The sequence below is a fragment of the Suricata suricatta genome, chromosome 15, assembly GCF_006229205.1.
Source record: "Suricata suricatta isolate VVHF042 chromosome 15, meerkat_22Aug2017_6uvM2_HiC, whole genome shotgun sequence".
Classification (NCBI taxonomy): domain Eukaryota; kingdom Metazoa; phylum Chordata; class Mammalia; order Carnivora; family Herpestidae; genus Suricata; species Suricata suricatta.
This window is the reverse complement of record NC_043714.1, coordinates 63173627-63189348: the sequence shown is the minus strand read 5'-3', so window position 1 is coordinate 63189348 and position 15722 is coordinate 63173627. Positions and strand designations below refer to the sequence as shown.

The window sequence follows — 15722 nt, the reverse complement described above, 5'->3', positions numbered from 1 at the left end:
CAGTGCTCCAACTCCGTTTTCTACACTGCCTGAAGTACAATATAGGTGTGGACCTACGTTACACGTTTGCAAAACATAATTCTAAGCTCTTCCAAATGTAGACTGTTGAGCAAGAAAGCTGGGTCTCAACTGCAATTATGAATACCCAGTTGAGGAGGCTGAGCTTGGGAAAGCCAGCATTTACAAACTGAAAATTTTTAAACCACATTTCAAAAACACACACTCCTGTAGTCTAACGCTAATTACTAATTAATTCCTACTTAAGTCACTTTTATGAATCCCATCTATTAACAGTTTTGTTTTACTCATTTATAGAGATCTTTTCTCCATTTTAGATCATAAATTACTTGAAACACATTTTGAAGCACTTGTAGGTCAGGGAAGGTACAAGTTACTGAGGTTGCACGCAAGAATCACGACAGCCCCTGCCCGCATCCACCCACCATGACCAGGTACATTCTGCCGAGCACTTTGCTGGATAAGACACTGAAGGTATCCGACAGGGACCTGTGCCCTCTCGAAGCAAAGCAGCAGCAAGTATAATCCGAGGCGTTAGTTCTGTTACAGAGGTATGAATATACGACTAGGCGCACAGGACAGAGTCACTGCCTGGCTTGAGGGGAAATAGCTTAACTAAGGTGACATTTTGACTAGTCCTGAAGTACAACTGGGAGTCGGGCCAGACCCAGACACCTTGAGCAAAGGCAGGGTGCAGGAGGGCTTGGCTGCTCATAGGGGAAACAATGAGTTTATTGTGGCAAAAAGTAGGATGCAAGGGTAAGTAATCCGTCTGGGAAGGTACAGCGAGGCCAGATTGGTGAGGGCTCTTGTATGCCAGCCTTAGTCGTTTAGATTTCATCAGGACCCAAAGGACGTTCAGGAGGAAAGTGGCAGCTGTTTTTAAAAAGCTGTTACATATCAGCACAGAGAAAGGACAGAACAGGAGGGTGGGTGGCAGGAACCTTACTGATTTCACACAGTATTATGCAGTAAGTTCTAACCCTGAGTAGTTAACAGAGGAAGGTTCTGTAGTTGAAGAAAATTGGGTCTTTAATGTCAGTTTAAGTGTTAATAGATTTGATTTTAGCATATTTTGACCTGGATAACAAAAATTTATCTCTATTAAGCAAGGCTTTTGCATTGCGATTATGTACTTTAAAAATTCCAGTTAATCTCTAATCTCTGTCCCTAATTCCTTAGGTATTTATATTTAAGAAACCCATACCAGGGACAAATAACACAAAAAATATTTAAATGTTTAATTTGGACTTTAGAACTTTGTAATTCATGTATAAAAACATTATCTACATATAGTAGGACTAGAGAACACTCATGATGATGATTCTAGGTAGAGAAACTGAAAGATATGACACCCAGGCTATTCTTGGTCTTGCAGGGACAAAGTACAGAAAGAGAAAACACCTCTCCTCCCCCCAATGACAGAACGTTATTCCAAGCAAATAACTTGTAACTTCCTTTGCGGTCCTTGTGCTAATGATGATGTAGCAATTTCTTGCTGTCCTTTGAGAACTCTCTTAGCTGAGGCGTTCAAACTTTGCTATACCCACAATACCGCCTTGCCTTGCGACTCGGCACACATGTACATGTAAAACCAAACAAAAATGAAACCGTGCTTCCCTAATTGCAATGTAGTTTTCCTTTTCTTAGTTTTCTGAAAATTCATCATGACCCACTAATGAATGCATAATGACTCAGTTTAAAAGAACTCTTCGTTCTCACTGGGCTAGCTCCATTCATTGTGGTGGACATAATATGGGCAGGTTCTAGAATTTGTTTGAACCTGGTCCTTGGCTCTACTTATATGCAAGACTGCCCCAGGAATTTGTCAAAACATACTCTATTTTCAGTATCACAGCAGTTAAACTTTTCTGTTGATAACACTAAAAACTTTATAGCCGGTAAAGGCTTATTATGTTAAAGGTGCTAGTCCAAGAGTTTCCTTTGGTGGAAGAAGAGAATACCTTTAAAACTGAGCAGATACTTGGAAATAACCATCCTTTTTTGTTTTCTCTTTTAGTCAAGTACTGGAGATAATGTCAGCAGTGAGGGAGCAGGACCCACTGGAATTAGCCAACACGTTATATAACACCACCATTAAAATCTTTTTTCCTGACATGTAATTGATATGTCCTTTCCATTTTCCATCGTGTATGTAAAATTTCATGGTAAACCTTCTAAAGGGCTGAATAAAGAAATGCTCTGGAAGTTGTCTAAAAAGGCATTATATGTTACTGCACACCATCCCCCTCATTTTTATCCATAAAGCCAGATCAAAATTTTTTTAATGTCAATGTCTTAGTTTACAACAGTAAAAACTCCCAAATATTTCATTTTGTAATCTCTTCCAAAGTCTGAAAGGACAATTTTATGTCAATGTTGCAAACACAGAATGGCCAATAAGGACACTGTTGCTGTTTAACATCAAAATTAAACAAGTAGCACATTCTGGTTTCCATCCCAAAGTTCAGCCGAGATAAGCCTGTTTCTCCGCTCCTACACGATCTCGGAATCGACTTCCCACCTCAGCTCCTCAAGGCGCTACTCTCATACTTCAAAACCGTCTCTTCTGGCAGCCTATCCTTGCCTTTGTTTTAAAATACTCTCCATATATATGCCTTTATCCTCTGGTCCAAATTATTTTGCTTCTTTGATTTAATGTGGTTTCCTCTGATTGCGTTTTCATTCCTCCCATCCATTTAAAAAAAAAAAAAACTAAGGTCCACAGTTAGATACTTTTATATGTTTTCATTGAGGAATCTTTGGCACAGCTGAAGCACTGCATTATTACATCTATTAAAAAGCTAGTTCAAATTTTGTCATAAAAACGTGAAAACATTTTATTCTATGTACAATAATGTACACAAATTTAAATAGGTCACCAAAGAGACCAGAAGTAATTAAAGAGGTATATTTACAGTAGCACATCACAGTAAACGGAAAACCATTCACAGATTCAACATGGATACTGTTTTTGTGCTTGGTTACACACTGAAGTGAAGCATATTACTCCATTTTGGATGAACTGAATTTTAAACAAATACCTCAATGATTAGTAAATGCTATTTTAATCAGTCAGTATCATCATTAATAAATTCTTCCACGGCAGGGCCGGTGTGTTGCTGAATCACTCCGTTTCTTTCTCTTTGAACATCATCGTCACAGTCTGTACTGTCATCTTCATTCAGTTCCCTGTCAGATTCAGCAGCGGCTTCTCGTATAGCTTCCTCTGGATTTTCATTGGGTGCAATAAACCCATTGTTGTTAGATATGTTTGAATTTTCCTTAATGTCATCTTCAATGTACACTTTTTGATGGCACATTGGACAAGTATCCTGAATGTATAGCCATTTCCGAAGACAAAGTGCATGGAAATAATGATTACACGGTGTGATGCGAGCCGACGTTGTAAACTCATGGTAGCAGATTGCACATACGTCATCGATTTCTTGTAAGCGGCTCCCTTTGATTTCAGGAAGTGAATTAATTTTCTTAACAGCGGTCCTACGATTCATGAATGTCTTCCAGCCATTTTTTGCTTGTAAGTAGATGTTAAAATATGCGTGTAGACACATCATACAAGCCCGAATTTTACTTCCTGACTCAAACATCATAGTATAAGCCCCATTTCCAAACATTACTACTCCAAAAATAAATTCAATAATATTGCCTGTTGAACGAACATAGTAGACATAATCATCAAGCTTTTCCCAAAGGACATTATAGTAGCCATCAATCATGAATAACGTATAAACAGTGAGAGAAACAATGACTTTTAAGCAGAGTTCCACACAAAAGGCTGTAACCGCAAACAACCATGTATTTAGTGCATAGTGATGCCAAAGCACGTAACTGAGTAAAACGGGAAGGAGAAACAGGCAAGCCGAGACAAAGAGCACAGGAAAATGTCTACGGACAGACGACACGTGAGAGGCACTGAGAGACATTAATACAGGGTCTGTCATTCCGTGGATGAAATGCAGGACTGCAGTTAATAAAAGGCACATGTTTCTACTTAAGCGAATAAGTCTCTCTTCTGGCCTTAGCCCACTTAAACCAGTCTGAAGAGCCAAAATAAAAAATAAAACAGGGGCTACGAAGCCTAGTCGCCTGTCATCTTCTTCGGTTGATCCAATAAAGGCCAATATTCCAAGGCCCAAATAATGGGCCACCGAGGAAATTACAGCACTCATGCCCAGTACAGTTAGCGTAGAATCACATCCACTAATTATAAGATTGCAGATGAGGTCCCAGAAATCATCCCAAGAAATAAAGAAGGAATCCGTTTCATTTGCCATCCTTAAAATGTACATCAACACCGTAGCCTGAGCTGTGATTCTCGTCAGCCAGAAGACTCTCAGTATATCTGGGAAACGAATCCTCTTCCATGTGTCCTCCATCAGTAACTGTAATCCATAAATGCGATACATGTGCCTCACTAAAAGATAAACATACCGTGTAGAATAATAAAACCACTTAAGTTTCACTACCAAGACAAGCACTGTGTTTAATGTGAGTATCAAGGAAGAAGTAAAAACTAAAGTCTCTCGGATGTGTAACGGCAGCTCTGTGATCAGGCCTATTACAGGAACCAGGAGATCCAAAATAATCAGCTGTGAGTAGATGGAATGGATTTGCAGCAGTGTGATATATCCAATCCCCAAGGTCAGCTGGAGAATGATGAGCGCCATCCACAGCGAGGGCCCTTTTCGGGGAAGCAGCTCAATTCCAAAAGCTGAGGTGTTGTAGGCACCATAGAAGTCAATGTGCAAAGAAGCATAATAATTTACCAACACTGAAGTTGCAGCTAACAGAAAGGCTGAACTGTACATGTAAAACTTGAAAAGCGATCGTTGTGACAAGATCAGAACAATACTGGATACAAATATACCTAAACAAACAAAAAAAAAAAGAGAAAGATCATTTGAACACATTTTAAAAAATGTTTTTCTGCTAATAATAGTTATGCCGTTCTCCCCTTAAGAAATATGAATATTTTCAAAGTTATAAACACTAAGCCTCAAGATAATTTAGGCTTAAAGGCCAATAAAGGTTTTGTAAAGGCAGAGTTCAACAAAACAGATCAACAATATTTTTAAAAATCTTACTCCCTATGTTCTAAATTCCTAAAGTAATTCCAGAAGCCCTGTATGTCCAGACACCAAATTACTAAATTATCTCCAACATCAGTTTGTAGTGATAATACATTTTAACAAGTTTTAAAATCTTAAAAGAACATATCCTTTATAATTTCATATTCACTAAAATATTTTTAAAAGTTCAATTACTTAAGAAAATATTTAGAATTAAAAATAACCAAAATGCAAGTATTTGTTCTTATTAAATCTTAGATTTCTTTTTCTTAAAAGTGATCTTTAGGAAATCAAGTTTAACTTTTATACTTATACCTAATGCCTCCTTTTCCTCAAACAGTCAACTCCTGCTGGCTTTTATTTTTCCTGCTCCTTAAATTTGTGTATTCTCCCCTGGGTCCAAAATCAGGGGTTTTTTTCTCTACATACTTTCCTGCAGATTTCAGCAACGTCCTCAAAGTTCTCTTTCCTGTAATTACTGTATCTTTTACTACAAATAGTCAACCCTTTTTATTCTCTGAATTACAGAAGTAACGTTTAGAAAACCAAAACGTGTTTTTTTTTTTTTAATGTTTTATTTATTTTTGAGACAGAGAGAGACATAGCATGAGCGGGGAGGGGCAGAGAGAGAGGGAGACACAGAATCTGAAGCAGGCTCCAGGCTCTGAGCTGTCAGCACAGAGCCCGACGTGGGGCTCGAACCCACAAACGTGAGATCATGACCTGAGCCGAAGTCAGAGGCTTAACCAACTGAGCCACCCAGGCACCCCAAAACGTGTTTTTAAAAAGTGGTAATATGGGGCACCTGGGCACCTCAGTCAGTTGAGCATCCGACTTTTGATATTTAGCTCAGGACATGTTCTCATGGTTCATGAGATTGAGCCCCACATCAGGCTCTGCACTATCAATATACAGATTCTCTCAAGATTCTCTCTCTCTGCTCCCCGCCCCCCTCACTCATGCTTGCTCTCTCTCAAAATAAATATTTTTAAAACTGGTAATAAAGCCCTCCCCCGACATTCCATATATAACCAATGGACAGTGGGATATGCATCCAGGACCATCTTTCTTTGTGCTCTAACAAGTTTTAATTTTAATATTTTTTTTTTATATTTGAGAGAGAGACAGAGCATAAGCAGGGGAAGGGCGGAGAAACAGGGGCAGAATCTGAAGCAGGCTCCAGGCTCCGAGCTGTCAGCACAGAGCCCTATGTGGGGCTCGAACTCATGAGCAGTGAGGTCATGACCTGAAGTTGGACACTCAACCAACTGAGCCACCCAGGCACCACAATAAACATCACTGCCCAAGGTTTCAACTATGGGAACAATATCCAAATATTCACCAAGTTCCACTTCTACATTACAACCGAAACATTCAAAATTTCTAAAACCTAACTCACTTCAAATAGTTCTTGCAATTTCCAATTACAATTAAAGGTACCATTATCCTCACAATGGCACCTCTAGCCCCACATCCTCCAACTCTGACAGTTATCTGCCAATTCTACTAACACCCATTATCTCCCTTTTCTCAGGGATAATAACCTGTTAGCTGGTACCTATAAACTCCTGTCCAAATCTATCCATAGATCATCACCAAACTGCCTTTCTTCATTTCTTTGCTCAAAAGTAGTGGCTCTTGAAATTACTGTCAACTGAAATCTACATTCCTTACCCAAACATTCAAGGGTCCAATGTGCTCTAGAGCAGTGTTCCTTCCAACACACACACTCCCCACCACTCCCCTTCTCTGCTATAACTGCAGCTATGTTTACATTCTTCTCCTTGCTGGTATCATGGGCTTCCCAAATCCTACCCATCCAATAGATCCATTTTCTCTGGTAGTGAGTGATCTTTCGACTTACCTACATAAACTGGGGAAATGCCCAATACTCATACATTGTAGTTTGTAGTTATCTAAGTAAGGCATCTACCCTGTTATATGATGGATCCTACCTTGCACATCTATGGATCCTAAAATGTTCTGCAGAAAGAAATACTATTATTTCATTGTTCACTGAAGTCACATTGGGGAAATATTTCTGTTGCATTCTAGATTATATTTGTAAAAGCAACCACAAAATACAGCCTACTTGGAAATTGAAACCTATGAAAAGGTAAGACAAAACTGAGAAACCAGAGCATGGAGTATAGGAAAAGCGGCAAACCCCAAATTAAACATCATCTACCCACCTTATTTCAGCATAAAATCAAGAAAGACACTGCATATCACAATGGAGGCATTTTACAGTCTACTGCATATAAAAGTAAGGGCTAGTTCTGAATGATGGCTTTGCCCATGAACTTAAAATGTATCCTGTGCCAATGTGTCAGGTTATTTGTGAAAAGGAGAACAAAAGGGCACAATCACCTGAAAAACACTTAAGTCTGCGCAAGAACCACCTGATTCCTGGAGGAAGTGGACCACTAAAAATAATCTCCCAAAGAGCTGACAGCAGGGAATAGGCCCTTTCGGTAGGAATTGGGCTTTTGGGGGGAGGATTAGAAACTTTCCCATATACGGTAACAGGAAACAGAATTTACTCAGCCACTATGTATAATCTTACTTTTTTGGGGCGGGGGGAGATGTCCTGAGACAAAACTTAAACTAATCTCCTAAAACAAGTAAAAATAAAACTCAAATAACTTCAGTTGTATTTTAAGCCATTTAAAAAGGAGAAAGCCAAACAGGGACTATAAATTATTTTTGTCAACTTGCTATTCACAAAATGGTAAATCAATCTTTATCTGTGAATAGTCATGAACTCTGTTGTAATTCTAAACCGGTCCTTTTTATTCTAACAGCTCTTTTCCTTAAAGCTTATTTTTACACACAAATAAAGGAATGATTGGATTTTTTTTTTTGAGAGAGAGAGACAGACAGTATGAGCAGGGGAGAGTCAGAAAGAGGAGGCGGCACAGAATCAGAAGACGGGCTCCAGGCTCTGAGTTAGCTGTCGGCACAGAGCCCCGACACGGGGCTCTCGAACCCACGAACTGTGAGTTCATGACCTGAGCTGAAGTCAGACGCTTAACTGACTTGAGCCACCCAGGTGCCCCAGGAATCACTGGATTTTTACAAATAATTCTGTAGAGGTGCCTGGGTGGCTCAGTCAGTTGAGCATCTGACTTCAACTCCAGTCATAATCTCTCGGTGTGTGGGTTCAAGCCCTGTTTCAGGGCTGATAGCTGGGGCATGGAGCCTACTTCTGATTCTATGTCTCCCTCTCTCTCTCTCTGCCCCTCCCCCTCTTGCTCTGTCTCACAAAAATACACAAACATAAAAAAAAAAAAATTCTGTAGAAAAAGTGCTATTTTGCCTCATGTATCAAAGTGGAAAAAAAGGGGGAGGAGATGATGGCCAATGTAGTGAGAATATACTTCCAGGTCTGGATGTGCCCTGGCAAGTAACAGTAAGATATTACTCTTTTCGTGATGAAAAATATACTCCAGGACATAATAATGATGAAACATTCCAAAAATAGTTTAAAATTATTTTAATTCCAACCCAAAGTTTGCATGTAAGGTTCTTACATTTTTCTTTAATACTCATGTTCTTATGTATGGAATGTAGGAAAAATCAGCCCTCATTTCACAGAAAAAGCCCGCTTGCCAAGTAACAAGTCTCTCAAGTGGCATTCCTTCTTACAGCCTTTTAATATTAAATTAATACCAAAATTTGTTGCATTTTTAAAACTTCAGACATAAAACTCTTGGTATTTACCCTGAAGGCCTAAAAATATTATGCCCTGGGGTAGAGTTTCTCATTATGATTTAAGAGTAACCTGAAGAAGCAATCAATACTATATACAAATGTGGGGCACCTGGGGGCTCAGCTGGTTAAGCGGCCGACTTCCCGCAGGTCATGATCTCACAGTTCGTGGGTTTGAGCCCTTTGTCAGGCTCTGTGCTGACAGCTTTAAGCCTGGAACCGGCTTCCACTTCTGTGTCTCCCTCTCTCTACACTGTCTCTCAAAAATAAACAAACAGTAAAAAATATTTTTTAAAAAAAGACTATATACAAATGCTACTTTATGAAGAAAAATCACCTTGGACACTGGAGGAAAAAGTAAGTGAAAGCACAGCCCAAGGACCTTAGTATCCAGTGATTAGAGTCTCACTTAAGTTCTCAGGGTAGGAGAGAGCCAAGTATCAAAATTCAGGAGCTCTGAAGATATATACAAACTCAATTCCCAAAAGAATTCAGGGCCTTTTCAATTTGATTACCGAAAATAAGCAAACAAAACAAACACTCTCTGCATGGTGCACAGCAAAGCATTTAACCCCCTTATGTGTAAAGTCCATTCATATCTTTAACCTTGTCTAGAAACTTAGGACTAACAATTAGAAGGAAATAAGATGTACCATTTATAACTCTCCAAATATCCTTAAATATCTTTTAAACATAATCTAAAGAAAACTGGATTGGTTGGTTAAGTGGCAAACTTCAGCTCAGGTCATGATCTCACGGTTTGTGAGTTTGAGCCCCACGTCGGGCTCTGTGCTGACGGCTCGGGTCCTGGAACCTGCTTCTCGGATTCTGCCCCTCCCCTGCTTGCGCGCTAACACTCTCTCAAAACTAAACATACATTAAAAAAATAAAAATAAAGAAAACTACAATTTTGCTTCTAAAGCAGTATTTTTAACATGTTTTTATTAAAAAGAAATGTGAATATTTTTTTAAAGTCAAAAGGTATGGGTATAAGATGAAAAGTAAACAAAGTTTTGCATTAACAAACATACATTCATGAACACATTCTTTTTGCTTCTTACCCGAAAGAGATGTCATTGTAATAGTACAGTTTTTATTACTTTTTAAAAAGCTGCATTTCTGATTACTTATCAAAAAGGGCATCTTTTGATTTATTGACCATTCATGTTTCTTTCTCTGTGAATTGCCAATTTATCTTTTGCTCTATTTATCTATGGAGTTGTTTTTCCCTCTTGAATTACAGACATTTAAAAATAATTCTGGCTATAAATTCTTTATCAGTTATCTGTAATGCAAATATCTTCTCCAGGTATGTAGCTGGTTTTTTTCATGTTTCTGCTGCTGCCTTTTGATTAACAGAGGTTTTTAATTTTAATATTGTTGGATTTATCAATCAATATTTATACATATACTATCATATATTTTTAAAGAATTTCTCCCTTACTCTAAGGGTTAAAAAAATATCTATATTCTCCTATATTTTTTGTACAAATTTTTAAAGTTTTATTTTTCACATTTAGGTATTAATCCACTTAGATCTATTTATATATTGATGTGAGGTACATACCCAATATCATTTTTTTCCATGTAACTAAGTGACCACTACCTGAATAGTCTAGATTTACCTCAATGTACGTACTTCAGTTCTACCTCTGAAACACATCAAGTTTCTCTATTATACATGGGTGCTCTGTTTCTGGGCTTTCTATTCTGTGCTATCGGTCTATTTATCTATCTCAGTGATTCTCAACTAGGATCAAATTTTGTCCCAACCCCACCTCCCTACACCCATACAAGGCACTGGTAGTATCTAAATCTAGAGTCATTTTTAGCAGTCACAAAAGGGGGAAGTGGGGTGCTAATGGGTGCCTAATGGCTACAGGAATTCACAAAACAACCCCCCAACACCCCCCACCCAAGAATTATCCAGTCCAAAAGGTCAAACAGTGTTGCTGTTCACTGCTTTTTCACTTCACAGATTTTGAGTTCTTCCTACACCACCCAAAATACCTATCTCATTCTTGTCAAAACGTTCATTGTATGTCTAAACCTAATACAAAGAGCAGATTCCCTTTTAATAGATATTTAGATTAACAGTTTGTTATTACCAACAATGCTGCAATGAAAATCCTTTCCCATAGTCTTTGTACAAGAACCATTATGTCGTTAGGCCAAATTCTTAGAACTGAATTGCTGAGTCAAAAGGTAGATGCATTTCAAGGGAGAGAGCCAAATGACTTTACACAGAAGTGACAGCATACCAAAACTGTAAAACTGTATTTGAACTTTGTATATAATATAACTTTTATTTGAATGTTGAACTCTCCACCAGTCTAGTAACTGAAATCTTGCTGCCTGCATTTCCTTAATCGTAAATGAGGCTGAGTTTTTGTTTGTTTTTGCTTATTGACCATCTGCATTTCATCTATTGGGAACTGCTGATCTTGGGCCCATTTTTCTCTAGGAGTAAGTTTTTCTTAATAACGAAGAAAACCTTGTATTCAATCTTACATAGTGTGAATACTTTACCCTCAGTTTGTCATTTTAAAGAATGTTTTAAGGATTTTGTCATAAAAAATAGTTTTACATTTTTCTGCACTCAAATTTATCAAACTTTCCCTTGTAACTTCTGGGTTTTCTTGTATATTTAGAAAGGCCTTTCCACTTCAATGAATTACCATTACATGAGTAATACTATCAAACTCCTATGCTTGCATTTTTTGACTTGGATTTAGATTCGCTAATTCAGCATTATGGGGCACTGGGTTGCATTTCATTTAGCATTTAACACTTCCTAAGAATAGCTTAATATTCTTAAATACTCCATATGTTGTGATCTGTATTTTTTGGATCTCCAAAATGAGATGCTTTATATCCTAATCTGCTAAAATTCTTACATTAGTCGAACACCAAATGAAAGTGCAGTGGTAGTACAGTTTTGTAGGAAGGGAGTAAATTCTTCAGAGACTAGATATAAAATGGGTAATGCTTTTTACATAAAAGAACAGATTTCCATGTTTACAATTCCATTTTGAAGAAAGATTTGACAAGTTTTGAGATTTACATACAGTAGTATTGAGAGGTCTACAATTATTTTAAAAAATAACCAGTTAGAACAACTAATTTCAAGTATCTTCTGGTAGCTTCTACACACAAATCTGTCACCTTCAGGAACAACATAAGCTGCCTCATTGAACAGGCCTCAAAAACATTTGTTTTTATTCAGGGTGAATTTTTAGCAACAAAACTGGTTTTTATGAATTTTATCATTTTGGGGTGCCTGAATGGCTCAGTTGGTTAAGCGTCCAACTCTTGATTTCAGCTCAGGTCATGATTTCACAGTTTGTGAGATGGAGCACCACGGTGGGCTCTGTGCTGACAGTGCAGAGCCCGCTTGGGATTCTCTCTCTCCCTCTCTCTCTCAAAATAAACATTAAAAAAAAAAAAAGAATCTTATTCTCACAAATATAAAAAATTAGCAAATTACACTGGTATAACGTAAATAAATAGCAGTCCAGGTGATAGATGTGGAAAATATGTTGTAATTCTTACAAAGTGTGAATACAAAACTGTGGGTACAAAGCACCAAAATTTCAGCGATTATTCAAAAGACCAAATATCTAATAGTATGGTCTTAACTGAAGTATTAAAATACTTTTTAAGCTATCAAGCTTATTAATACCTAACACTTAGACAGCCTTTACTAAGACCACGTACTGCTCTAAGAGCTGACATCCTAACTCAATATCCTTCACATCCTGAGACAGACCATTACTGCCCATCTTTAAAAATGTTAAGAAAAGGGAGGCACAGAGCAGTTAAATCACTTGCCTAAGGTCACATTCTTCTTTAACTAGTCAAATACATGCTTCCATGATTTACCATAAAAATAAGCATGGATTACTAGGCAAATACCAAAATCACTGTTGTGTTCTTACACTACAAATGATTTAATTAATGAAAATACTCCCTTTTCCTTAAAGCTCCTTAGCCTAACGCTCACCCCTCAAGAGCACTGCATTAAAACACCTGGTCTCAAAGGGCCGCTCCGAGGCTCTGCAGCTGCAGGCCGGAACATTCAAGGCAGAGGGGCTACACGGTTTGCCAAGGAATACAGGAATCTCCTCAAACAGAGCGGTTTGTGTTTTGGTTGCTGTAGCCTTTTTTTTTTTTGCTCCACCATGACCTCCTCTCAAAACAGAAGTGAGGAAAGTCATCCCTCTACTTTGTCCATATTATATTCGGTGAGTTTCCAAAGCAGCACTTGAATTATCCCAAAATTGAGAGATTTCCCTAGAAGTCTGTTAGCTTCTGTTCTCTAACAAGCTCTCTCTCAGCCTATGGGGTTGAGGAACAAAAATGGTCCTTTTTCTCATTTCTCAATCTCTTGATACCAAAAAAATCGGCACAAATCTTGCCTGCATGCATATCACCAACTAATGTGGGTAGCTATGGCAGGGAAAGGGGGCTAGCGGTTCTCGGGCTCGGCTGGAACCCCTAAGCAACTACACTGATCTTGATCTTGATGAGTGGCTGTTCATCCATGATCTTGACGAGTGGCTTCTAACTGACAGAAATGAAATGCCATCCCAACAGGCCCCCCTTATTATTTTCACTTTAACATTATTTTACTGAAATCACCCTTACCTGGGACTACAGAATGAAGCAGCAAGGGAAGTATGAACCATTAATACTAGTTAACGCTGTTTATTTATTTTTTAAATTTTTTTTTTATTGCTTTTTATTTTATTTTTGAGAGACAGAGAGAGACAGCTGGAGCAGGGGAGGGTCAGAGAGAGAGGGAGACACAGAATCCGAAACAGGCTCCAGGCTCTGAGCTAGCTGTCAGCACAGAGCCCGAGGCGGGGCCTGAACCCACGAACCGTGAGATCTGACCTGAGCCGAAGCCGGATGCTTAACCGACTGAGCCACCCAGGTGCCCCTAGTTAACGCTGTTTAAAGCTGAGGTATTAGTGACCGTAACACATTAGTTTCAGGTGTAGAACACAATGATTCTGTATTTATATACGCTGTGTATTTGCATTATTTATATACAAATAATGAGGGCGTCACACCTTCACAGTGGTAAGTAGGAATGACTGGGATCAAGTTGGCTAGTGGGTTACTGAGAAGTCTTGTTAAAGAGCATCACTTTCACATGTTAGTTTTAAAGATGTAGCACATGAGCACTACTCTACCACTCTGAATCTAAATAGCAGCTGTAGAGAGGAGGAAAGTGAACCACCCGTGAGGTCAGATTTTTTATGGTTTTTTTTTTTTTTTTTTTTTTTTTTTGAGAGACAGTGCAAGGAGGGGAGGGTCAGAGAGAGAGAGAAGGAGACACAGAATCCGAAGCAGGCTCCAGGCTCTGAGCTGTCAGCACAGAGACCGATGCGGGGCTTGAACCCACGAACCGTGAGATCATGACCTGAGCCAAAGTCGGACGCTTAACCTACTGAGCCACCCAGGTGCCCCGAGGTTAGGTTTTTAAGCTTACGCTCTGACAACCACTTACTGCAGTGTATCAAAACCAACAACACTGTAGTCTCTACAGCCCTCAGTTACCTCATTTTAAAAATACGGTCAACATTATTCAACTCAAAGTTTAGGTTAGATAATACCAGTCAAAATGCTTTACAACAGTAAAGTACCAAACAAATGTAAAAGGTTATTTATTGCCAATTATAAAGCACTACTTTTTTTTTTTTGGAGGAATAAAGAAGCAACAGATGGTTCCTAATTCAGAAAGGCTTGGTAATAAGGACACCTCAGCATCAACCCTTCCACAGCAACACTTCAAAATCACAGGCCTCCTGAAAACTGATCACAAGAATTACCTCACCAAAAAATTTGCCAAGTTTCAGTTGCTTTAAAAAATTTTTATGCATAAACGCTTCTCACTCTGGTAATGGAAGGCAGGGCATGAAACAGGATATTTTTAACACTCCATTCATATGCAACGAAGGCAATGATTTTTATTAAGTCTCTTTCGAAAAGGTCTCATCACTTTCTAGCCATGTTTAACCATTTTCAATACCTTCTCTATTCACGGAAAATGTGAAGACACTCGTTACAAGTGCTGCTGTCTTCATGAGCATTTTGGTAATCGCTTCAAGGTCTGACATTCGAAACCCTGTCTCTTTCGTTTAGATGTCATTTGCCGCAGACAGTTCATGATCATGTGGGCCCGGGGATATAGAAGTGACAATATACGAGCGCTCTGTATTTTGGAGAGGGGGAAACTGAGGCCCAGGCCTTGGCACTGCAAGTCCAAGGTCACACACGGTGAGATGGGGCAGAGTTGCCGTCTTCCTAAGGCTGTCGCATGAGACGCGGCAAGCCAGGAGTCATTCCCCAGGAGAAACAGCAGGCAAAGAGCAGCATGCTCACACATCCATGCTTTCTCCCCACCCTCGGGTGCAAAAATGAACAGAGGGCCGACTCTCTAGGAAAACTGCTCCTCTGTCAACTCTGACACAAGTGTCACCACCTCCTCCCCTCCCCAGCCTGCAACGATGCCTCTGTTGGGAAAGAAACTGGTTCTCCAACACACATACACACACTACCCACTGCCCGCGCGCGAGTGCCCGCTCCCTGCAGCACGTCTCGGCCCGCAGAGCCGTCCCGGGACGCAAGCTACCCCGTTCCGCTTACCAAGGAGCCGGAGGAAGATCTGGAACCCGATGCAGAACCGGCTCTGGCTGGAATCGTAGTAGGAGTTGAAGATGGCGTCGATGATGTAGAGGCAGGGCACCCGGAGCGCCACCTCGAGCGCCGCCCAGACCTGCTGATGGGCCATCCGCACCTGCTGCTGCGGGGGCCCCACCGCCGCCATGAACCGCTGCCACACCGGGGCTGGGCGAGCCGCGCAGGGCCGCGCGGGGCCGGGCCCGGGACCGC

General features: G+C 39.6%; 2 protein-coding genes across 7 annotated transcripts in view; one reads left to right on the top strand and one right to left on the bottom strand.

Moving 5' to 3' along the window:
• Nucleotides 1-2238, top strand: part of TATDN1 (TatD DNase domain containing 1) — a 40848-nt gene extending 38610 nt beyond the window's left edge. For all 6 annotated transcript variants that reach the window (XM_029924020.1, XM_029924018.1, XM_029924019.1 and 3 more), the window contains one exon: nucleotides 2039-2238. In XM_029924020.1, coding sequence (XP_029779880.1) covers nucleotides 2039-2141 — 103 coding nt within the window. In that variant the 3' untranslated portion in view covers nucleotides 2142-2238. The remainder of the gene's footprint in view (nucleotides 1-2038) is intronic.
• A 47-nt stretch (nucleotides 2239-2285) lies between these two features.
• RNF139 (ring finger protein 139) overlaps nucleotides 2286-15722 on the bottom strand; it is a 13833-nt gene continuing 396 nt past the window's right edge. The window contains exons 2-3 of the mRNA XM_029924017.1: nucleotides 15477-15722; nucleotides 2286-4909 (exon numbers count right to left, since the gene is read on the bottom strand). Of these exons, the coding sequence (XP_029779877.1) occupies nucleotides 3090-4909; nucleotides 15477-15657 (2001 nt within the window). The 5' untranslated portion in view covers nucleotides 15658-15722 and the 3' untranslated portion in view covers nucleotides 2286-3089. The remainder of the gene's footprint in view (nucleotides 4910-15476) is intronic.